The 26,657-nt window shown below is 36.1% G+C and overlaps 2 protein-coding genes across 2 annotated transcripts; both read right to left on the bottom strand.

Annotated features, from left to right (window-relative positions):
* Positions 1-128: 128 nt before the first annotated feature.
* Positions 129-12,733, bottom strand: LOC125662916 (protein SpAN-like). The gene is made up of 13 exons (XM_048895259.2): positions 12,658-12,733; positions 9,784-10,010; positions 9,239-9,313; positions 8,313-8,402; positions 6,818-6,908; positions 6,153-6,291; positions 5,381-5,465; positions 3,839-4,033; positions 3,044-3,173; positions 1,842-1,958; positions 1,618-1,724; positions 494-618; positions 129-388 (listed from the first exon to the last, which is right to left on the bottom strand). Exons 1-13 carry the CDS (start codon positions 12,731-12,733, stop codon positions 241-243), a joined length of 1,605 nt encoding a protein of 534 aa, XP_048751216.2. The 3' UTR covers positions 129-240.
* Positions 12,734-13,912: 1,179 nt separating this feature from the next.
* Positions 13,913-16,534, bottom strand: LOC125662917 (uncharacterized). Its single transcript, XM_056147480.1, has 3 exons — positions 16,498-16,534; positions 16,362-16,417; positions 13,913-14,866 (listed from the first exon to the last, which is right to left on the bottom strand). The coding sequence occupies exons 1-3, from the start codon at positions 16,532-16,534 to the stop codon at positions 14,237-14,239; spliced, it is 723 nt and encodes a 240-aa protein (XP_056003455.1). The 3' UTR covers positions 13,913-14,236.
* Positions 16,535-26,657: the final 10,123 nt, after the last annotated feature.

The raw sequence follows: 26,657 nt of genomic DNA on the forward strand, positions 1-26,657 counted from the left end.
TGCATAGTGTAAAAGTTATTTTTGTTAAAATTGCAACTGAAATTTTCACTTATGTTAAATGGATGGATGGATGGTCTGATTTGCTGTGCCATTGATGCATACTAATTCTATTATAACAACTACCTGCAAAATGATTCCGACTTTATTCAGAAATTCAAGACTGACTTTACAAAATTGTTTTCATTTCGCCTGCTTTCATAATCACAAAATTGATAAACAGTGTTATGCTTTCTTGTTTAATTAGACGACTTCTACTTTCAGTTTAAATCCCTTGGTAGGCGGCACGTTAGCGTTGAAAGCGCTATTGAACATGAGTAACATTTTGCCTTTGGCGTCCGATGATGTCACGACGTTAACGCCACTTCCGGGTCGATGATAACCACACTCCCTGGAAAGGTATTCAAATATAAAATATACATGTTATATATATATAATATATATATCGAAACAGAAATAAAACGTTTACTATGATAACAGATATACTATTGGTTACCTGATTCCCGTTTGACCAATGAGATTGTATCTGATTTCCACCCAGTGGTAACAAAACCGTCGGTACTGGTTGAAGGCCACGTGGAACTCCAGAATCGTCATCTTAATCCGTTTGTTCTCTGGGCCCTTAGAAATGGATATTATTGTAAACTAGAAAACTGCCAAGTCATAAATCTGAAAATCGAAAAGGGTCTTCCTCTGCCTAATCCAAGTACTAGGTATAAGACTTATGAAAATAACCTCAAGGAACTTAAGTTACAGTGTGCTGCAGAAAGTGCTGACGGATAGACAGACATACCAAGTTTATAGGAATATTATTGTAAAAGCTTTTTCTTTCCAACGAAGCCGTCAACTGATGCCATGTGATATGTAAACATATAAACAGGGCCCGTGCTTTGTTTTGAAAATGAAAAGTTTAGATGTCTCAAATTCATATTTGCGTCAGTTTTTTAAATTTAAGTTTGTTGCTACTTGTTACACGAATCAAATGCTATCATTTTATTGATCAAATATCTAAATATTTTTTGGTACCAAAATCGTGTCCATGCCCTTCAAAAACTAACGGTGCCTTTCTCCGCCTAGTGAAAAGGTGAAAATAACGGACAGTGATCAATCTCATAACTCCTATAGAGAATATAAAATGAAGAGTAGGTCAAATACGGACCCCTGGACATAACAGAGGTGAGGAAGCATCCCCTGTCGAACGGTCACGCCCGCCGTAAGCCCTATATCTCGATCGAGTAAACGAAGTAATCTGTAGTCAAAATCAGTATGAAATAGACAGCATTTTACTCAAGGACAGGTTGTATTGGAAAATCTCCCCACAAAAACTTAATTCATTGTGTGCTATAGGAAGATCTGACGGAAGGACAAAGTGAGTACATTGTACTAGAGGGCACCCGCCTTAAGGCAGGTCCTAAGAAATGACCCTTCGAACATTGGGGAGGACATACACACCCACGTATGTGTATTTACGGAGAAAAACAGTAGTATAATTACGTCAAGATACTTGCCTATGGAAACGCAAAATTTAGTTTGCAATTTTTAAAAAAAATAAATGGAATAGTAGTGATACTGGAGTATTTTTAAAAATTCCTATCTTAATACTAGCAGTACTTTCAGTACCTTGATTAACCAGGTACACTCAGCACCGGCATTGTAGTTGTTAGGGAAATTGGGTGTGGTTATTTCCTGGCTTTCACCCTCGGCTAACGAGACAACCGCACCACAATCTGAAAAGCAATGGTAGTTTTGTCTCAATCTGCTGCGTGAAGCTGAATTTAAAAAAAGAAGAAGGAAACTTGTAATCAAACATGGATTAGGCTAAGTTGTAAGGCACCCCCACTCACTGGAATCTGTATCAACCTCCTGACATCGGTCCCCCTTCAAGCCTTTGGGACACAAACACTCGCAACCTTTGTGGACAAACCCGCCATTTTCACATGTAGGAAGCGATGCACAATGATCTGAAAGATGGAGAGACAATTCTAGTCTGTAGAAATACCTCCTATTCTATTTCTCCATTCTTTGACACATTAATGTCTCATTTCTGCTCATTTTTCCGGCGATTGACCAATCCATCCGTTTCAATATATTCTTTGTTTTAATGATCATAAATGAAAGCTATAGGATATATACAAAAAATGTAACAGGAACGGATCCAGAATTATTTCAAAGGTGGGAGATGTGACCCATGTTTAATATCTTCTTCGTCCCAGAAGCACGTTAAGGAGCCCAAAATGACAATAGTTCAACCATGGGGAGGGGGTCCAACCTCCATAATACCGTCCCCTACATCCGCCACGGTATGCATAATAATGTTGTCTTAGAAAAATTCTAAATCCCTGCTGAACACGACCAACTTTGCCAGCCTAGCATGTCTGATTCATACACTATCTTCACAATAAATGTCTATCATCTCCATGCACAAAGTAACCCAAAAGAAAGTAAAACTGTCCACGCGGAAATAAAACTCCCGCCAATTCGGCAACCATTGAAACTGATGATTGTTTAACCTTGTCTATTTCACCTTCATCGATGGTTTCTATAAATGTCACGTACACGGCCATACAATGTAGTAATAACATATATTTTTTCATGGGTAAAATTGGGATTGCGGGAAGGGAAGGGGGTACTCTAATGGGAAAAAATGGGCCCCCAGTCGGTAATGAAACTACAGAATTCGGTTGCACGGGGACTTTTCTTGTACTTTTCCATTGATCGATCGCAAGATTCATCATAGGCGTAGCTTGGGTTCGAATATTACCGAGGCAGGGGGTCTGGGGGGCTGCGCCCCCCAGAAGCTATCGACATTTTAACAACGTAAAAGGTGTTGTTTTTTTTTACCGAGGCAGCTGCCTCGGTTGCCTCAATGGAAGCTACGCCACTGTTCATAATCCCATGCAAACAATTCGAACACATTTATAGCAGTACACTTAAAACATTGACTGTCTGAGAGTCAGAGAATATGAATGATTGCTACATATACTCAGTTGGTTTTCAGCAGTATGAAGAAGCTGGACTTTTGTTTATAAATTGTAGCTTTTTATACCTGTGCACTGGTAACCCTTGGTGATTTCTGCCACGTCATAGAAAGACAAGTTCCTCGTCATTGCCGGAAGAAACTCCAGCAGCTTGTCCTTCAGTTCCATGGTTTTCATGTTACTGTTCAAAGCTAGATCCTGACGAAAAGAACTGACACTTTTTAAACTGTCTAGAACGCTCAACAGAGAAATGGCAGCGTTGCATACAGCTTAAATTCTCACTTTTCCCGCCATATTCCCGGGGATGTGGTGTCTATACTGCTTTACATGCAATCTGATTAAAATACAGATCTCTCAAATAGCGCTGTGCGCTATTTGAGAGATCTGTATTTTAATCAGATTGCTTTACATGAGAACATGTAAATCAATTTGACAAATTGTAACCTTGTGGTTGTTATTAATACACTCCTATATGTACATCTAACTTAAAACTCTACTGTGTCCCGCTTTGTTTCCGTGGGGAGGTCACAGAACAAAGTTGAATCCTCATTACATAACATTACATACAATTTAACAGCAGTTCTTGAGAAGAATTTAGAAACACCCATTCTCTTTTCATCATTTAAAAATATTATCTACCCTTGGAAAGGGATGCAGTCCTTTTTTCTAACAAATAAAAATTTCTTCTATCCCCGACATTGCTGAGAACGGTATAAACTTTTGGGTTCCATATTTAATCGAATGCTTTATTTATTTAATGACGATTGCAAACAGCCCCAGGGCTTGGAGTCTGCCCTCCTCATATTTTAAATTTGGACAAGACGCCCTGACCACCACTGGTTGTGTCCCTTGTGGCGACTTACGTACAATCCATACTGTAGCACAGACTCGACGTCATACGGGTATCTGTCATAGGTAGGGTGGATATTCATGTTTTTGTTTCCGGTTTCTCCCACCACATTGTCGTAAAATATTTTGATGTAGCGATCTCTATCGTCACGTGACTGCTCGTGGTGCATGCCTGCCGCGTGCATCAGCTCATGCAGTATTGTCTGCAACTGAAATTTAAGAGAACTGACCTACATAAGTCATGGATAGAATGTGGAGCATCACATTTGTTATGTGAAGTTGCCATGATCGAGGAAATCTTTCGCTCATTATGTCTCTTAAGTAACAGAACTTTATGTTGACTTAAGGTAACTCCATACTCGCAGTTTTATCTGATACAAGTTTAAAAGGTGTATTTATTTCCAATTATTAGAGTTCAAACTAACAAATTACCAAATAAAATATACAGATCATCAAACTTTTTCAGATGCGAGACATACATAAACAGAGTCATATATCACCGTCAGAAAATTGCAATTTTCCGTAAACAGCGTTATCAAAATTTAATAAAAACTGGTTATGGCAATATAATAGCATTCATAACAATTTCATAAAACCGCTTCTTCACAAAAATATACAAAATGTCTGTCAAAACAAAGGGAATCTACCGCATATTAAACTTGATAGAGAAATCAATAAAAACAGAGTTATTGCCCTTGGATTCAATATTTTGAAACTTATCATTGATTATTCATCTATAACTTAAACTTTTGAAATAATTTATTTTTAACAAGATTTTTTACAATAACTATCGAAAAAGACTCCAACAAAAGGTACGTTCCTATCATGCATAAATCTAAAATGATAATAAATAAATCATTGATTTTGCAAAATCTGATGACATCACAGGAGGGTGAATTACTTTAACATATAATTATCTTCCTAATCAGAAATTTGATGTTGACAAAGGCTACGCCTATGCCTTTAATTGTCATCCCGTTGTCAACATAATTTTCTGAACTGTCGACATAAATAATATGGCTAGTCTAAATAATCTTCTGATATGTCGAATTATAATATACATGTATCCAGTCAACATGATTTTATTCTTATCAGTCGACATTAATCTGGAAAAAATATCTGATAAGGCGACATAATATAGTATATTCACGTTGAGGTTTCAAACTATACTATAATGCCTCGTTTTGATCTTACCTAATTATGTCAAAACCTACATTGTAGTGCAGACGTGCCTGGGGAAGAACATGGTTGAAGGAAAAGGAGAGGAGAAGAAGAGGAAAAGAAAAGGGAGGGAGAAACACGAGTGGTGAGGGGAGGTAATCTGAAGAAGGAGAGAAGACGTTTAAAGTTTTGATAACGTTTCTCCAATCCTACTGTAAATGCTGTGTTACAAGAAAATATGTTAAAATGAAAGAAATTGGAGGGAGGGTAAGGAGGAGGGGGAATGATCTGCTACCCACTCCTACATATCAGTGTATTGTAAGTATGCCAGTTTCGTTTGCTTTGAGATTGTTATTGGTGTTTGGTCAATGTTTCTACGTTGGTTCTCTTATTACCTGATTACATAGCGGGTAGCTCAGGCCGATCGGCTGGGCGTCAGTGCTGAGGTATTCGTATCTCCCAATGAACGATATACAGATTCTACAAAACAGTACACTAATGAAGTACTAGCACATCATCACGGATATGTCCAGGTTTAAACATATATACAATATTATAAGCCTCTTACCACATTTAAAATCGTTTGATATTTACTGAAACATATGCTTTATACCGCGTAATACATTAAACATGTCGGAATCGAATGCCACTTGTAGCCCAAACACAATAAGACTGGGAATTAATATTTATGCGAGTACTCGCAGAAAAACAAAGGTGAGTGAATTAGTTGTATACTGTTTAACGTCCCTCGCGAGAATTTTTCACTCATATGGAGACATCACTTTTGCCGATGAAGGGCTGTAAAATTTAGGCCTATGCTCGGCGCTTACGGCCTTTAAGCGGGAAAGGATATTTGCTGTGACACGTGACTTCGGTTTTTGCGGTCTCATTCGAAGGACCGCCCCCCCATTTAGTCGCTTCTTATGTCAAGCAAGGGGTACCGAGGACCTATTCTAACCCGGATTACAAGTTATGGTATCTGGATATTGTGATATTTCTACTGGGTCACACAGTTGATTTAATAACGTATATCCTGTAATCCGGGTTATTCTGCCAATTATTAAGATGTGCTAGACACACTGTACTTCAAAATAAAAACAACAACTCCTAATTGTTCTGCTACGACATAAATTCAATACAGTTTAGCGGTGAACACGGTATACTCACGAATCTGGTTGGAAGACAATGTACTGTTTGTGAGGAAGATTTAGATTGGTCGTCTCAGAACGAGGCAGGATACGTAAGCACGTGTACTTGTTCATTTGGTCGATGCCAGCTTTAATGGTGGCTATCAAGTCAGGCTGGGCTGTAAAAGAAAGTTTATGACTTATTATACTTAACACAGATATAACCATTCCTGATTTGTATACTACTATTTCATTCATCCAAACATCTTTAATCATTATTAACTAACTATTTCTCTACTTTAGTTTTAACTTACATTGTAACTTAAACTGTAACTTATATTGTGAGTTAAACTGTAACTTACATTGTAACTTATATTGTAAATCATGCTGTAATTTATACCGTGATTAATATTGTAACTTATAATATGATTTTTATCGTAACTTATGCTATGATTTATACAGACATTTATACTGTAACTTATGCTATGACTTATACAGAAACTTATACTGTAACTTATGCTATGATTTATACAGACATTTATACTGTAACTTATGCTATGACTTATACAGAAACTTATACTGTAACTTATGCTATGATTTATACAGAAACCTATACTGTAACTCATACTGTGACTTATGCTGTAACTTTGAAAATAACATGTTTACTGAAAACGAAACATTTTCACTGAGGAACTGAAAACTCACTGATCCTGGGGTCTATTTCGTATGGTATGACACCGTGTTCCCACAGTCTCTCTGATTTAGCAAAATTTCTCTTCTGCAAACGGTAGTCCTTCTGCAAACATTGAATAGATATCTCATCCCAATTCACGTGATTTGTCTTCAAACATTGAATAGATATCTCATCCCAATTTACGTGATTTGTCTTCAAACACTGAATAAATATCTCATCCCAATTCACGTGATTTTTCTTCAAACATTGAATAGATATCTCATCCCAATTCACGTGATTTGTCTTCAAACATTGAATAGATATCTCATCCCAATTCACGTGATTTTTCTTCAAACATTGAATAGATATCTCATCCCAATTTACGTGATTTGTCTTCAAACATTGAATAGATATCTCATCCCAATTCACGTGATTTGTCTTCAAAGTATTGTGTGTCAGGAATATTTTTTTAATTACAATTTTTCCATCGTCATTAGTTTAATTACCAATCGGACTGTTTTCACCAATTTTGAATAACATTTAGGTAGTATTGAATACTAGTACTTTTTTCAATTTGAACAATTTTTAGCTCGAAAATGAAGACAAACGTTTCCTTGTTTAATTGTTTCTGTGGTCATTGTTGGAACATGAGACTTCAAAATCACTATCATAGCACATCAACATCATTAGAATAGCACAGTAACATGATTAAAATAGCACATCAACATCATTAAAATAACACAGTAACATGATTAAAATAGCACATCAACATCATTAAAATAACACAGTAACATGATTAAAATAGCACATCAACATCATTAAAATAACACAGTAACATGATTAAAATAGCACATCAACATCATTAAAATAACACAGTAACATGATTAAAATAGCACATCAACATCATTAAAATAGCACAGTAACATGATTAAAATAGCACATCAACATCATTAAAATAGCACAGTAACATGATTAAAATAGCACATCAACATCATTAAAATAACACAGTAACATGATTAAAATAGCACATCAACATCATTAAAATAACACAGTAACATGATTAAAATAGCACATCAACATCATTAAAATAACACAGTAACATGATTAAAATAGCACATCAACATCATTAAAATAGCACAGTAACATGATTAAAATAGCACATCAACATCATTAAAATAACACAGTAACATGATTAAAATAGCACATCAACATCATTAGAATAGCACAGTAACATGATTAGAATATTAATAACACATCAACATCATTAGAATAGCACATCAGCATCATTAGAATAGCACACTAACATCATTAGAATAGCAAATCAACATCATTAGAATAGCACACTAACATCATTAGAATAACACAGTAACATCATTAGAATAGCACAGTAACATGATTAGAATAGCAAATCAACATCATTAGAATAGCGCACTAACATCATTAGAATAACACAAGGACATCGACATCATTATACTAGTATATCAGCACACTACTAACCTTTGTTTCGGATTTGATAGAACGTGACACGCCCCTTTTGTCGGGTCCAGTGTTACGAACATGTGCGTCGTTGCTTTCCGCGTGGACCACAGACTTTTCCCAGGGCCGTAGTCCCAGCGGCTAAACTCCGGAACAACATAATATACTTCATCGAACAATATTCACATACAATAATTAAGTGCAGGTAATATGGTTTGTATTATTTAATAGTTCAGTTACCTAATACTCATGAATTTTATTTATTTAATCTATAACTTATATTATTATATTAAATATTAAATTATGCATGATTTTCGACATTTGTTTTGTAAGTACTAAGTTAATACTGATTAAGCAAGAAAATGATATGCTGCAAAACTGTAGTTCTCTCTTGGGAAATTGGAACACCCTCGCCCTTTAGAGCTTCAGTTCTTCTATAGGAAAAGATACGTAAAGCAGCCTGACTGTCGCTTTTCATCTAAGCCTAGCTTTTCACATCATTTTCCTTTCATATACCAAACATATAGGGGAGATACGGGTATATCGTGATTCTCAAAATTCTTTATTAAATGGATTCAATGTTCATGGTGAAAGTTATTCCATCTAGTTGTAATTGAATATCTCACAAAACAGAGCAGGCTTCTGGATCACTATTGTTTTGATTTGTTCATTACACTACAACAACTTTCAAAATAACACCCCCACCCCACCCCGGTACTTCTGTGATCCTTCCGAGACAAGACTCAACGTAATTACATACAGTCAATGAAGGCTTTTACGATATGTAATAGAAAATCTTGTGCGTCTGGGTTTTTTCTTCTTCATTACAGTATCTTATTTCGAAAATACAATGGTGGTGGGAAGGGGTGTGACAACAACATTTGCGACTGGCTTTTATTTCTATTACAAATGATTAATCCCCTGTAAAACCGTTGGAGGTCCTTTGAGACAAGAAGAGAATGTGTATGTTTATATACCTTGAGCTTTTCATCCCCCTCCAGAACTACAAAGCTTTCCATGAGATCTGCCAGCGGGGAATCTTGGTCCTCCTTCTACAAATCAATATCGAAATGTAAAATTGGAAATGGCAGAAAATTGAAACCACTCATTTACATTTTGCCCCTTTTTTATCATTAGCTTTAAAAACAACTATATATGGCATCAACAGAAGAAATGTTTGCAAAACAAATACAGTTGTATGTCATATTTCTCCCAATTGAAATTCATGCAAAATTCACTCAGGCGTTAAATTCTGTTAATCTCTGATCTGAAAACTAATAAAAGTTATTTGTGGTTAACATATCATTTACCGACTGACCAACAGGTTCCTTTCCTTCTGAGAAGGCATACTAATTATAAGAGAGTGATTTCACCAGACCCACAGACAGACAGACAGACAGACAATAGTGGGTCATCTGTGTACTACACACAACAGGCGACATGCTGAATTAACCAACTCATTGTCCAGCAGGCGACATGCTGAATTACCCAATATTGTCCAGCAGGCGACATGCTGAATTACCCAATTGTCCAGACGGTTGGTTGGATTTTCACTTTCCTTGATCCGCTCCCAACTTTCTTTCGTTAGATCACCGATGTCTTGATTGGGATCTCCGGTTTCCTTGTCGTTTTGCCTCCGTCTGTCCCTCTGTTTGTCCGCCTTTGATGACTTCGGTTGGTCGTCATATCTTTTAAGTAATTCTATCAGTCTGTTAATCCCTTCGTGATTCTGATCCAGGTCATGTGAAACTGAGAAATACAAGATCATTTATCATAATGAGAAGTAGACAGAAGTTTGGGGGTAGTGTGTGTGTGTGGGGGGGGGGGGGGGGGGGGGTAGTGTCCACTTACGTTGGAATATACATACAGTGATGTACGTAAAATAAAAGGTACGTTAGTGCACGGATAATATTTGCCCATTTTAATTTTTTATCATGTATATATGGACCCTGTTGCACGACGGTTAGTTAACTTTAACAGACAGTTAACTATCCAAATGTTAACTCTTACATTTATATAGCGTTAAAGATGTTCGCACCTGAGATTTGTAGTAATGTCAATTTTTTGGGAAGTGTAATTTTGATTTCTACATTGAAGGAGAATTATGAAATTAAAAAGAAAAACTGGGCTTGTTATTGAAAAGAAAAACTGGGCTTCTTATTGAGCTACAGTGTTCTAAACATAATCTTTTTGCACTTAAAATTGACTCAAGATTCATTCAATTAAGCTTAAATTGATTTGCCTGTTGGTGTCAACACAACATAAGCAACGCAAATCAATCATTACAAAAGTAGATACAAAATCACGTCTTCTAACAATACAGATAAAAATAAAAGTTTAATACAAGTAATGGAAATAAATAATGACCTTTTTGCACTTGATATGCAAAACACTTCATAATATTAAATTTGAGAGATTAAAAGGACATATTAGGAGTACTGTCATTTTCTAAAATTTCTTACAATTCAAAATGGAACTAAAGAAGTGTGAGGTCAAATTTTAAATTATTGGAGAAAATACCGAATTTTTATACAAAATTTCGAGTAAATCAATTTAAACTTCTCTAAGAATCGGTGTTCTGTTTGAAAAATATATCAACAAAATTTAATAAATTACAACATTTGAACTTGGAACAAGTCTCAACTACTTGTATCATAGATTATGGAACTGAAATACACATATAAGAGTATAAAAATAGGAGATATATTGGATGATATCATGCAGATTTAGAAATTTTTTATTAATCAATGCTTCCGCTACAAAATACAGTCCCTGCCAAACCCTCTTAAAATTTGAATTGACACAGAAATGTTCAACCAATGAGATCAGTATTAAACCACTAACTACACTGTACTTAGTTGTCAGAAACTAACTTGTTAATTGTCAGTTAAACTTAACTCATCCTCGTGCAACTGGGCCCTGTAGTTTAAAGAATTCGGTGATAGTACTTAGGTGTAGCATACTTGTGAAATAAATTGTTTTAAGAATTGAGAAATTTTGTTCTTTAGAAGTTTGAATAGGAGATATCTAGGATATGTATGTTTACATACATTTTACATACAATATATGATTACACACGTGTGCGCGTTTGTGTGTAATCTCGGGGGTAAATTCAAAGCTGTATGGTCAGATATTTCTTCAAATTTTGATTCAATGCACAATCACAAGACAATCATGTGACCAGTTTTGATGTCAGGACAACTACATAGAGCTGAAGTAGGTACACCCGAAAATTAATGTGGATGAAAAGTGGAGGATATTTACAACAAGATTTTAAGATTTAAAACTTTCAAATTTATTTTAGTTTAACATAAAATTCATAAGGCTAAAAAAGAGTTCTCAAGCACAAGTTTTAAAAAGTTTCACAAAAAATTAAGGTTATTATCGCATAATTAGCTCATTTTTGAGAGTTTACTTGTTTGTTAACAAAGACTGTGATGTGTTAATGTTTACGAAATTTTCAAAAGAAATTTATATCAATCTAAGTTTATCATATCGATATATCACATTTCAAGTATTCTTTAGGTAAAATGCGCCATCTAAAAGTTAAATTTGTAACTGTGCAAAATTAAGATGCTCTATATTACAAAATTAACATCTCACTGGGTTGTTGGTAAACATAAAAAGATTCGAGTCTTTCTTTACATAACACAGAATTAAAACTAAAATATTGCTAAAAAGATTCGAGTCTTTCTTTACATAACACAGAATTAAAACTAAAATATTGCTTTTATTCTTGCATTCAGAAGGTCAAAATTTAACATAGAAAAATGAAAAATGGGTTGTGGGGTTTTTTTTTAAATAGTGAACCAGTCCATTTTAAAAGGAATACAGTTTTTAAGCTAAATGTCAGGTTAATTAATCCAAGGGTTTTTTTGTTTTTTGTTTTTTGTTTGTTTGTTTTGTTTGTTTTTTTTTGTTTCTCCTTAAAAAAGATAAAACGATGTACAGTTTGATATATAAAACAAACTAACAAAATTAATGAATTTACTACATTTGAATTAGTTCCAATCTTTACTATTCGTATCGTGTTACATGTAACATATAAATAGAAATCACAGAATCATATAGATTTTGAAAAAAATATAGCCCTTTCCAAAACCCTTTCTAAATTTGATTTGACATAAAGAATTTCAACTGGCATGATTTATCTAATATATTTTGACCAAAGAAATAGACACACGTATTGAAATAGTACCAACATATAGTGCATGCTGAAAAATTTAGGAGCTAACTTCCTTCTAACTTAAAATACGTGCTAAGAACACAACAAATTACGAATGATTCCGCTATGAAAAGAAATGCGCATGCAGTGAATTTTATTTTCCTTTCATAAATCTTGTAGCATTTGGGGGAAAAAAGTTAAAATTCGACAACTGTCCGAAACATTGCTTACCTGCTTTCACCTGTAAGCTGTTCACAAAAGTTGACACGATAAAAATAACAGCCACCACGTGTACCGGTACATTCATCTTGCGCGGTGGATGAAAGTAAGAGGGTGCAGAAGTACCCGTATATATACAAATGCATAAGGGAGAGCCAATATTATTTTGAGTTTGATGTTCCGAGAACAGATATGCTTGTGAAAGCAATAACTTTTATGTTTTGATGTGCCAACTTTTTGCTGTACTTTACGTAGCTTGTATTTTTGTGCGTTTATAATTTTATTGAAATATCCTTTTGCATTGTGTGATTAGCTGTTAAACTATTATGATTTATATATTTTTCATAATTTTCCATAAATGGCATGTTTTCATCTCTACATTGGTGTTCATCTAATGGACCCCACTCAGCGGAATCAGAGCTACGATGGGATTATGCAGCATGAGGACGCATTGATAATTTTTCTTAGTTCAGAAGATCGTTTATATGAGCATTTAACGAGATAATTGAGATACAATTTTAACAACAACAGAGACACAAAATGTACACCCCCCCCCCCCCCCTACTTGACTACAGTTATTCAAAATGCTCTCTCGTCAGTTTCACAATACATACTGTACACTGATACACATAAGATAAGCTCTTCGCAAGTCGTTAACCAACGGCTCTGTACTAACTCGCTCCTTTATTACTGCGAGCATATCAAACCTACGGGTATATGTATCTATGTATAACTAATATAATTAATTAAGCGTGGCCTCGTGAAATTTATACCGACATTGACACCGACACTTGTGCCGCAAGCAATGGAAAATGATTAAACTTTAAAAATAGTTAATTAGAACTTAATCTAAAAATAATATATTGGTCCATAAGCTATAACTTTCCAATAGATGTGTATCACGACCATGCAAACATCTGCTCGGCTTGTCCCACGGTAGGGGTACGTACACTCCGTGACTTTTTTATGGTCTCCTGTCCAGGCTGTTGTTAAATTGGTGCCTGGTACACAGTAGTGAAACTTAAACTAGAGAAATATTTTTGTTTTCATAAAATCTTAAAGTTGACTTTAAATTATTGTGCAAATCTGTGCCATGGAGATTTCGTAGATTCATACGACAAGGCGACTGTCTAAATACGTCATGTTTTCACATGTGCAATGGTATTTGCTGACACTGTATTTATTTTTTCTGCTATGAAGTTGAAATAATGCGTTGATCATTTAATTCTTTAATTTGGAGAATAAACGTAAAGTTTTATGGAAACAGCATTGAAAAAAATCCAACATATTTTGGAATCAGTTTAAATAAATCCATATTCAGTTCTTAAAACCAACAAGATCTTTTATGTTGATAACTGTGAGAAGAAAAACCCAAAGATCGATTTTGTCCCTCTGTAAAGAAATAACAAACGTTTAAAAACAAATGGCCCACAGTTGGGACACTTATATAGCATTGTAGAGTTAACTGTCCACGAGTGCATCCAATCGCAAGTCATCGCCCTGACCAAAGACGCGACGCCTTCATAATTTATGTTGCTATTCCTGAGAATGTGCAGACTGTGAGAATTACACGAAGACTAGCTCAGTGATGTCACTTCCGGTGGCCAAACGGATGCTTTATCTCCGGTTCTGGGGGGTCTTCTCCAGGTTTTAAGGTTGCGGGCAGTGGACCACCGATTCCCATGCTAGAGGCGTCAATTACAATATGTGTCTGTCCGTTTGCCTTTTTCACCTCTGAGAGCTGAATACTTCCGTTTGTTTCTATGACAACAGGATTGTTATTATTATTTGTATTTTGCGTGTTTTTGACAGTAGGTTTACTTCCGGTTGGTTTTGCAGGTTGCTGTGACACCTGTGGCTGTCCTCCACTTGTGGCGGTATTTAAATCTTTCCCTATGATGGCCGCCATCAGCAAGTTACGCAGTAGATCGTTTGAGACAACCACTTGTTGTGACTGTGGTTGTTGTGGTTGCTTTGGTGTTAAAATCTGGGATAACAGATTTTGATGGGATGCACTGTTGCTTTGTATTCGGGACAACTGGGCATGCTGCCTCTGTTGCTCTAGTAGCTTCCGTTGTCGTCTGATTTCCCGCGCCCGATAGATGGCGCGCAGTTCTGCTGAAGTTATTACAGGGACCCGTCGGTTTGAATGGTTCCCTCTTTGTGAAAATGAAGATCTTGATGAATGACGAAGAGATCCACTTCTTGCCGATGATCCAGCCTAAAATTAAATCAATTATTTTATCTTTATTAAATGTAACGTTACTCTTGAATGCGTTCAAAATGATGTAAAGTTGTAAAATTATGGGTTAGCGAGTTAGAAGAAATGCTACCGCATAACTTCATTTGCGGGTCTAACTAATTCAGGACCGAGTTCACTACAGATATAGAACGCCACAACTCTCTGATGTGGACATGTTTAATGATACTTATAAGTGAATCTTGACATTTCCAATATTTTTTTTTTTACAAATTGCAATTGACATTTTGCGCAGTTTTACCCAAAATCTCAGGAGCTAACTTTCTTAATATGCGTCAGTACCTTCTATGTGTTACGTTAAACATGCGTTCTATGTGTTATGATACGTTAAATATGCGTTAATACGTCCTGCATGTTATACGTTAAATGTGCGTTAATACCTCCTGCGTGTTATACGACCGGTTGACAGGGGATGCTTACTCCTCCTAGGCACATGATCCCACCTCCGGTGTGTCCAGGGGTCCGTGTTTGCCTAACTCTCTATTTTGTATTGCTTGAAGGAGTTATGAGATTGATCACTGTTCGTTATCTTCGCCTTTACGTTAATTATGCGTTAATGCGTTCTACGTGTTACGATACATTAACGTAGGTCGAGGGTTTACAGACCTTTTTATTTCACTCGAAAACCCCACCTGGAAATTTGACAGATGTATCTTGATTTAAAAAAAAATTAAACATATTTTATTGAGAAACTCAATAGGATCGGACAACAGGCATAACCTATGTAGACTCTCTCCCAAATACAAAGGTCAAGTATCTTGACAATGTATATACTACTCATTCTCTACCCAGAGTTCCGTGCACTGTGTGAAGCTTGCGTAACGCGCCCTCTGGTGAGAGACTGATATACTACTGTGTAAAATTTGTTTTTCATTGACCTACGTTAGATAAGCGTTCTGTGCGTTAGGATAAGTTAGATATGCGTTCTGTGCGTTAGGATAAGTTAGATATGCGTTTTGTGCGTTAGGATAAGTTAGATAAGCGTTCTGTGCGTTAGGATAAGTTAGATATGCGTTCTGTGCATTAGGATATATTAGATATGCGTTCTGTGCGTTAGGATAAGTTAGACATGCGTTCTGTGCGTTAGGATAAGTTAGATATGCGTTCTGTGCATTAGGATAAGTTAGACATGCGTTCTGTGCATTAGGATAAGTTAGATATGCGTTTTGTGCGTTAGGATATATCAGATATGCGTTCTGTGCGTTAGGATAAGTTAGATATGCGTTCTGTGCATTAGGATATATTAGATATGCGTTTTGTGCGTTAGGATAAGTTAGATATGCGTTTTGTGCGTTAGGATAAGTTAGATATGCGTTCTGTGCGTTAGGATAAGTTAGATAAGCGTTCTGTGCGTTAGGATAAGTTAAATATGCGTTCTGTGCATTAGGATATATTAAATATGCGTTATGGTACGTTAGATAAGCGTTAATGTGTTCTGGTAAGACCGGGCCTGTACCAGTAATCTGCCGGAACCGACACTGTCTGACACTCCGTAATAAGACACGCTGATCTCTGTGTATGAATCATCACGTGTAGATAGGCTGTATATCGGACTCCTCGTCCTTCAGTATGTATGCATTACTCAGACTTACCTGACTTATTGACACTTCTATATCGGGCAGTAGTCATTGGAGCGATGTCTTAATTGATTTTAATGGGCTGTTGTTATAGGTATGATATGTTCTCATAAATATAAAATGAACAGCACACCAATAATTTATTATGTAGTTGAGCATTCATAAATCTGAATGGGTTTCTCATGTCTCCAAGTTGTGTGTAATGTTTTATATTTACAAGTTGTGTGTAATGTTTTATATTTACAAGTTGTGTGTAATGTTTTATATTTACAAGTTGTGTGTAATGTTTTATATTTACAAGTTGTGTGTAATGTTTTATATTTACATTTCCAATGTTTTGCTTTTGATCAGGGTATGAGCTGCAGCGCTTTACACCGGCAGAGTGAGCACAACCGCCAGTATGGAGTGTTGTAGTGCATACCTCCATGTATTTTCAAAAATGACATTTGTCTCTTAAATATGCAGTCCATTTAGTATCAGAATATTCTTATGAACAAAGATAATATAACAAACTATGTGTATATACTGAAAAATGTGTTTGTAGGAAATAACCATTATTCGTGATCGTCTCTTGCCCGCTGAATTTCGATCATTTTTTGTTTTCTTCTGGTCGTCGATTCACATACTATAGAAATGACAATTTGCAGTTCGGCTTATTTTGAATCTATTTTACGAGTAAGTAATTGACATCTTTACAGCTACTGTTGTGAGTGTCTGATTTTGACGCAGGGATGAAGACAGATTGTGATACAGTTAAACCATTTATAACTATAATATTTTGACGGTACTACTGTTAAGACGAGCCTGCTAGATATACAGTACATGCGCGGATCTAGAATTTTATTCTCAGATGAGTAGGCTCCACCCCATGCAAGTTTTTCCAGGAGTCCAATCGAACCCAAGGACTAACACTAAATATTTTACAACTGAAAGTCCATGAAAATAGGCAAATATATTTCTTTTCTATCAAGCTTAGGGAGTTGTGGGTTCGGGCCCTCTTGTCCACCCAATCTCATATGTACATGGGCTGACACGGCCTCTACCGATGGGATTAAGATGTTTAATTCAATAATTCAAAAGAAAACGTGGGGGGAGGGGGGGGGGGTCTGCAGTGTAATGGAGATGGCAGAATGAAATAAAAGGAAATCTTCAAAAATCCCTTCCAAGTCGGTAATATCTTGAAATCTCTACGACCCCCTTGTAACTTTGACGCATTTTATAAACAAATTAGATCAGTATCATATTGCATAGAATCCTAAAATTCAACACAATGAATAAATATTTCAGCAAAAAAAAAACAACAAAGAAATATACATTCAAGTTCGCTACATATTCTTTGTGTATATATATGTGTGTGCGTGTGTGTGTGTGTGCGCGCGCGCGCGCGCGCGCGCGTGTGTGTGACGGTACATCGCGATCCATTCAAAAACCTAGAATTAATCAAAGCTGATCATGCCAAACTTACAGTTACATATTTTTATAGACATACATGTAAGTACAATTTCTCTGTCTTAAGTACTATGTTTGATTTTTATCTTGTGTGTGTATACTAAACTAACGCTGAAGTACTCAGGAAAGAGGGGGGGGGGGGAGGGGGGGGGGGCATTGCCAGGCATACCAAGGGGATCGACGTGAGCGGTTGATGTTTTCAGATGCGAGAAAACAAGAGGTTTGTACTAAACAGTATCATCCATCAGATCCGCCTCTTCATTTGTATTACGATGTCAAAGCAAAGATGGTGATGTCACATCGGATCTATCGTCTTACCGCGGCTGTTATTGATGCTGCGTTTAAGAAATAGATTTTAACTTTTGAAAAGATTTAAGCATATTAGCGCTTCATGTTAAGTAGGCCGACTTGAAGCGTGCTGTTAATGCCCTGCTGTATTTTTCAAAAATTCAATCTGCCTTCTTATATCTACATACGATAATTTTTATTTCTATCTCAGCCCTATGGCTATTTTTACAAGTTGTAGAAATATGACAGACAAAACATTGCAAATGTGAACATCTAAGAAATGAATTTAACTTTTTGAAAATACATGCGACGCTTCATGCACTCATACTTTCGCATTATGATGCTTTATGCCGGCGTAAAGTGTTGCAGTTTATTCCTTCATGACTTTTCAAAAATGTAATTCGTTTTCTACATATTTACATTCTACTTTCATTTCTGTCGGAATTCTCAAATATCAAGATTCATACGTGCATTGTTCACAACTGCACCGCATTCAGGAGAAAATGGCTGTCATTTCAATCGGTAAAGATAAGCAAAAACATTGGAAATGTAGACACCTATGCGTTAATATCGAGAGGGTTTTCACATCTTGAAGCAACTGATTTCACTTTAGTTTTTGTTCATAATCAAACAACAAATTTATATATATATATATATATATATATATATATATATATATATATATATATATATATATATATATATCTTTTTTTTTTTAGAAAGGAAAAAAAAAATTGTTCATTTTCTTTAAATTTAAAAAAAAATACATTTGCACTTACATTTCCGGTAAGGTGTGTAGAAAATGCTCCTGAGATTATGGTGAGAAGAACAGTAAGCGTCACAGTGTCCATGACCGTCCTGGCTTACTTTTCTCTTCGCAGTAAAATTTGTCGGTCAGATTTGTGGCTACCGTTTTGTTCAGACCAATCAAAATCTAGCTTTGTTGTAATCCGGGACAAGTATAAGGTCACCATCTTGCATTTGTATGGTACCTTCGTATTGGTTAATTACGTAATACTATAAAAGAACATAGCCTCACAGTGAAAATTTGACCTAGTAAAAGATATGTGTATTCACCGTCTTTGTGACATTAATGAGAGATTTACGGACAAGTGGACACATCAAGCGTGACAATTAATTAAGATACCGCTCTTTTGTCTATATTGCTAAACATGACAAGACATTATTTTACATAACACTTTCACACTAGCGGAGGGGTCATGCAAGGTATTACAATTACTGCTATATCATTTATGTTGTATGTATACCACTAATTCCACAATGAAAAGGTGATATTGAATTAAATTATCTATTTAGTTTAACTATTTCTACTTTACGTTTATTCATTTCTGGGATCCGGGTTAGAATAGATCCTCAGTACCCCTTGCTTGTCGTAAGAGGCGACTAAATGTGGTGGTCCTTCGGATGAAACCGGAAAAACCGAGGTCCCATGTCACAACAGGTGTGGCACGATAAAGATCCCTCCGTGCTCAATGGCCATAAGCGCCGAGCATAGGCCTAAATTTTGCAGCCCTTCACCGGCAGTGGTGACGTCTCCATATGAGTGAAATATTCTCGAGAGGGACGTTGAACAATATTTAATCAATCAATCAATCAATCAAAGCTCAGTATTAGAGCGTTCGCTTCGTAACCGGGAGGTCGTGAGTTCGAACCCTGCTCCTACCATGGCCACATCAAACCTTAGACGTTAAGATAGGTAGTGGTTGCTCCTTCACCCAACATTCGGTATTTGGACGTGAGAATCATGGGTCTTTCGGATATGACATTAAAAACGGGGGTCCTGTGTCGCGACAGGCATTGTCACGTTAAATAACCCTCACTGCTACGGCCCTGAGCGCCAAGCATAGGTCTTGTGTGGTATTTCACCTACAGCTGGTGACGTCTCAATATAAGTGAAAAATTCTCGACGGGACATAAAACAGTCAATCAGTCAAAGTAAGATAGGATTTGAAGCATGATAAACGGTCTGACATATTGAATACCTAGAACACAGTTTTGCGGTACTTGGATCGCTTATGCATTCATTTATTGTTCGAAACAAGTAATCTGAATCTGCAAATAACAAATACTAGTAATCTAGTGATTACTTCATCTCCAAATACTCGACAAATACATTGTATCTAGACAAATACTCGACAAATATCGAGACAAATATTCGACAAATATCTAGACAAATACTCGACAAATATCTAGACAAATACTCGACAAATATCTAGAGGTGAGAATCGTTCTATACACTATCTAATCATCATTCAAAATAAAAATACATAAACACTAGAATCTATACACTATCTAATTTATTTATCAATCATAATAAAAATACATAAACATCGGGGACTCTCTACACTATCTAAGTATGAATACAATTTTTGATAAATACATTTTTGGACATTATATCATTTTATTCACGGAGTACCATGTCCAGTCTAATTCCATGAACCCTACAGGTACCACAATTACGTATGAAAAGAGTGTAATATTTATATAAACTAAGTAACGAAAGCAGAAAAAATGCGTATATTGCATCAAAGTATTATTTACGTCAAACGCAAAGGATTTCATTAGTTTAACTTTACAAAGAACAAACAATAATTATAAAAAAGAAATTTTTCTAAAACATATATGCCCCGTGGTACAAAATCAGATCGGGTTATACACATCATACATCATTTAATTGATAGAAGTGGCAATGTCTTTCTATGTCCAGAGTGGATCGACCTATGACCATTTGACTTAAAATAAAAGTCATCTTAAAATGTATTAATATACCAAGTTTGGTGTTAATAAAGCAAATGATTCTTAATATATAGGGGACAATATATTACTATGTCCTGTTTGACCCGTGACCATGTGAACCAAAAATAGATAGGTGTAATCTACGTCTTATCATATACCAAATTTGATGTCTGTGAAGTAAAGGGTTCTCAAAATATTGAGCGGACAGTATTTTCCTATACCTAGAGTGGATTGACCCTTGACCATGTGACCTCTAAATCAATAGGGGTCATCTACTCCTTAGGGTGTACCAAGTTTAATGTCTGTCAAGTAAAGGGTTCTCCAGATATTGAGCGGACGGTATCTTCCTATATTCAGAGTGGATTGACCCTTGACCTAAAAATCAATAGGGGTTCTCTTCTATTCATAACCAACCCACATATGAAATATCATCACGATCAAGTGAATAGTTCTCAAGATATTGAGCGGACAACACCTGGTCTACCGACCAACCGACAGGTGCAAAGAAATATGCCCCTCTTCTTTGAATGGTAGCATAAAACTATCTTCCATCGTTAGCCGTGTGCATACAAGAGGCTCTGACCATAACGTACGTCTGAAACAATTGGTTGAAATATATACCGAAACAAACCTAGGTCTGAAACAAACGGTTATATGTCTGACATAAACGGTTAAATACCAAAAACACACCTAGGTCTGCAACATACGGTAACAAAACAAACCCATTTCTGAAACACTGTTATATACCAAAAACAAACCTAGGTCTGAAACAAATGGTACCAAAACAAACCCAGGTCTGAAAAAAACGGTTGAAATATATACCGAAACAAACCTACGTCAAAACCATACGGTTAAAATATATACATGTACCAAAAACAAACCTAGGACTGAAACAAACGGTTATATTCCACGTTGTGTCCTTTGGAAAGGCACTTTACATGAATTTCCTCACTCCACCCAAGTGTAAAAGGGGTACCTGGCTATAGACAGTGAAAGATATTGTTAGAATGTTAGTGCTCTAGCTCTTGTAATGGCAGCTTGCACTGTATGCTTCCTAGGAGGCTGAGAAAGTTCTAGATTGATATAAGGTCTGCCGGGGTAATAATGTACATTACATTTGTAAAGCACCTTTGAGCGTACATAGTGTATGAAAAGGGTGCTATATAAATATGGTATTATTATTTATTATTATACATGTAATGTATATTGAAACAAAATAGGTCTGTTCAAAATAGAGTTATGATATACTGTATACCAAAACACATTTTGCATTGATATATTTTTTTTCTTATTTTGACAAATGTTGCACAGCCAGATTATACATGTATAAAACAAGAGGCCCATGGGCCACATTGCTCCCCTAAGTCAGGTTGGCCTTGCCATTGTTCAGCTGTTCTTATTTTTAAAAGATTTTTTATCAAATGAATCTTTTTTCCCATAATATTTTTTGAACCCATATTGTGGCACCAGCCTAGCTCCAAAGGACCACAGTAGAACTGAAAATTACTGCACATAACAAAGAGATGCCTCAACACCAATATGACTGACATGACCTTGCTTCTGGATAATACCAAGGTCACAAGGTCATTGATCATGGTATGATATGAAGACTTTGTCATAAGAAATCTATATACAGAATATGAAAGCTCTATATTAATTAGTTCAGGAAATATCAAATAGGTAAGATTTTTATCAAAAGTACATGCAGGTTTAAACGTCAAGGTCACAAGGTCAAGCGTCACGAAATATTAAGGTCTTGCCATAAATAACCTACATCTATACAGAATATGAAAGCCCTACCTTAAATAGTTCAGGAAATATTGAATACGTCAGTGATTTTTTTTTTTAAAAAGTAGGTCGAACTTTAAGGTCAAAAGAAAACCATTGTGTAGTACAAGGTATTGCCATAAAGAATCTATATGCAAAATATGAAAGTCCCACCTAAAACGATTCCGAATGTATTTAATGGGTAATGTTTCCTTAAAAGTGGTTCAAACTCCCGAGTTCAAGGTCAAAGATCATGATATGATAGATTGTATAGTGTCTAACGTCCCTCTCGAGAATATTTCACTCATATGGAGACGTCACCACTGTCGGTGAAGGGCTGCAAAATCTAGGCCTACGCACGGCGCTTATGGCCATTGTGCAAGGAGGGATCTTAAATATCGTGCCACACCTGCTGTGACATGGGACCTCGGTTTTTGCGGTCTCATCCGAAGGACCGTTCCATTTAGTCGCCTCTTACGGTAAGCAAGGGTACTGAGGCCCTATTCTAACCCAGATCCCCATGGGATATCATGATATGAAATGTTCTTGCCTTAAAAAATATATAAACAAGATATGAAAGATCTAACTTAGATACTTCAGGACATACTGTATAGGTCAAATTTCCATCAAAAGTAGGTCAAACTTTCAGGTAAAGGTCACATGATCACACACCATTGCATCACACGAAAGGTTTTTCCTTAAAAATGGTATATACAAAATATGAAAGATTTTTCCCATATATCAGCATATAACACTTTGACCCCCCCCCCCCTGGTGGCCACCCCCCCCCCCCCCCCCCCTGGAGACCATGAATTACATGTATCTACTCTATGTCAGGAAGTTTTCATGTAAATTTGAACTTTTCTGGCCCAGTGGTATTTGAGAAGATTTTTTAAAAAAGATTTCCCCTAAATACTCGATTGTAAAACTTTGATCCCCATATTGTGGCCCCACATTAACAACAACCAACATCCCCCCCCCCCCCCCCCCCCTGGAAGGGGTGGGCTGAATTGAACAAACTTGAATCTGCACTATGTCAGGAAGCTATCCTGTAAATTTGAACTTTTCTGGCACAGTTGTTCTTGAGAAGATGACAGATTTTCCCTATATATTCGCATTTAAACTTTGATCCCCTATTGTGGCCTCATCCTACCCACGGGGGATTTGATTTGAACAAACTTGAATCTTGACTATGTCAAGAAGCTTCCATATAAACTTGAACTCTTCTTGCCCAGTGGTTCTTGAGAAGATTTTAAAGATTTTCCCTATGTATTTGCATGTAAAACTTTGACCCCCCCCCCCCCATTGTGGCCCCACTCATAATTTTAACAAACTTGAATCTACTCTATGTCAGGAAGCTGTCATACAAATGTTAACTTTTCTGGCCCAGTGGTTCATACATGAATTTAATTCATTCACAGATTGAATGTCTCTAATATAAAGGCGATAGACCAGAAAAGAAAAAAAATTAACAAATGAAGAAAAATTCTGTGGATTATGTCCAATGAGAATGATATGTTGCTTATCAAGTTAGGCAATTTTTAATCAATATTTTTTAAAACAAGAAATGGGGCATTATATAACGTTAGATAGAAACAAATAAATGTAAAGAGTAATGTTAATACTGAAGTACATGTGTACAGGTTATCTTTTTTACGCAATCAACCACATGTATATGTCTTATAAGCATTTACCCACAGGCAATATTGCATCGCTTGGAGTCGAATTTACTAGTATTCTTTAATAGAAAATTCGACACCAAGCGATACAATTGCCTGTGCATTTACCGTATTACAGAAACTATCTTCTGTAGTCAGTTTCTTTTTATGTCGACATATTACTGCTATCAATTTTTGACTTTCTTCTTTTGTATGTTGCTCTTTATCTGTATGCTCTCAAGGGCCGCAAATTGGTTTCAATAATTCTATTCTATACGTCTTTTAAATTTGTCAGAACTCTGTAAATTGCTAGATGGGACTTTATTCACGGGCCCCATCAGGGCTTCGCTGTAGGTCCACTGGAGGCTTTCTGGATCCATCCACAGGTATCTGAATTTTAATCAGTAAATAGATATAAATATAGAGTTTTTTCTTCTTTTTTCTATTTATATCTATCTACTGATTAAAATTCAGATACCGGGCATCCACCACTCACAACAAGTACAACGAGAGATAACTCGTCTGAACTCCTGAGATTGTGTAGCTAGGGTGTGTGTAATTGTCTTTCCTGTGATATTTCCGCTCTCTACCTACGTGTACACATGTAGAATGTGCAGTCAGTATCGTGCTTCTGAATGATATAGTAATATAGATGGTCATTCTATTTTGCAAATACAATACATCCTGGATGCATACCCTTGATATATGTACCGCAAGGGGCTAGTCATGAACTTTTTGTCTTAATTTGAAAATTTGACACCATCTATCTTGTATTTGTAAACACGTGAAAATATAGAATAGAGATCTAGCCCATTCATGACGAGGCCATGTATACATATAAATATGAATATATCATATACTAGTGTTATATATAATATATTATACGGGCACTGCCTCGCAGGAGACTATAGTTCGCAGTTCCTCTCCTCGTTTGATAGGAACTATTTTAAAGATTCTGGCTTTTACAGGTGGAGGTGCTGACTATAAACGGATTCTTAAAGGGGCAATAGCTGTCAATTTATCACCAAAAGTTGAATTCAATGAAAATTGCTCCATGTTAAATATTTCAGTAATAACACCAAATCATTTCAAACGCTTTTTAACCCCAAAACATGCACATGGATATGTAACTTTGGTGATTAAATAATGATTGTCTTGCAAGACAATAATAATTCTTCTACACTAAAAGCGGTTATCTAACGTAGTTTTATTAGGTCTTTCTTGTTTTTGTACAAAATAAATATTTTTATTAGTCATTTATTCATACATTCCTATGCCATTGAGAGATCTTGAGAGAAAAAATTGTCATCACTTTCACTGCTAATGCCTCTTTAAATCAGAATTTTTCAAATCAATGTAGATAAAAATCATAATTGCAGGGTGAACATGGTAAATAGGATATAGTGAAAGTAGGTCAGGCCCATGTTGTTTACCTGGAAAGTAGTGGTGGGCAAATACTCCAGTACCGCGGGTATACTAGTATGTAATATGGACAGACACTCCAGCACCGGGTATACTAGGATGCAATATGGACAGACACTACAGTACCGGGTATACTAGTATGTAATATGGACAGACACTACAGTACCAGGTATACCAGTATGTAATATGGACACTCCAGTACCGGGTATACTAGTATGTAATATAAACAGATACTCCAGTACCGGGTATACTAGGATGTAATATGGACAGACACTCCAGTACCGGGTATACTAGTATGTAATATGGACAGACACTACAGTACCGGGTATACTAGTATGTAATATGGACAGATATTCCAGTACCGGGTATACTAGGATGTAATATGGACAGACACTACAGTACCGGGTATACTAGTATGTAATATGGACAGACACTCCAGTACCGGGTATACTAGTATGTAATATGGACAGATACTCCAGTACCGGGTATATTAGTATGTAATATGGACAGACACTACAGTACCGGGTATACTAGTATGTAATATGGACAGACACTCCATTACCGGGTATACTAGTATGTAATATGGATAGACACTCCACTACCGGGTATACTAGTATGTAATATGGACAGACACTACAGTACCGGGTATACTAGTATGTAATATGGACAAATACTCCAGTACCGGGTATACTAGTATGTAATATGGACAGACACTCCAGTACCGGGTATACTAGTATGTAATATGGACATACACTACAGTACCGCGTATACTAGTATGTAATATGGACAGACACTCCAGTACCGGGTATACTAGTATGTAATATGGACAGACAC

Source organism: Ostrea edulis, chromosome 8 (genome assembly GCF_947568905.1).
Source record: "Ostrea edulis chromosome 8, xbOstEdul1.1, whole genome shotgun sequence".
Taxonomy (NCBI): Eukaryota; Metazoa; Mollusca; class Bivalvia; order Ostreida; family Ostreidae; genus Ostrea; species Ostrea edulis.

Bases quoted from the DNA above. Each gene is read 5' to 3' on its own strand.
- LOC125662916 (XM_048895259.2), bottom strand. From the start codon at position 12,733: ATGAATGTACCGGTACACGTGGTGGCTGTTATTTTTATCGTGTCAACT. The intron at 4,034-5,380 runs GTAATAAGAGAA...CTTAAATTTCAG, and splicing joins GCTACCCGCTATGTAATCAG to TTGCAGACAATACTGCATGA. The intron at 1,725-1,841 runs GTGAGTGGGGGT...ATTGCTTTTCAG, and splicing joins GGAGGTTGATACAGATTCCA to ATTGTGGTGCGGTTGTCTCG.
- LOC125662917 (XM_056147480.1), bottom strand. From the start codon at position 16,534: ATGACTACTGCCCGATATAGAAGTGTCAATAAGTCAG. The intron at 16,418-16,497 runs GTAAGTCTGAGT...ATTCATACACAG, and splicing joins TAGAAGTGTCAATAAGTCAG to AGATCAGCGTGTCTTATTAC. The intron at 14,867-16,361 runs GTACAGGCCCGG...ATTTAATTTTAG, and splicing joins TCGGTTCCGGCAGATTACTG to GCTGGATCATCGGCAAGAAG.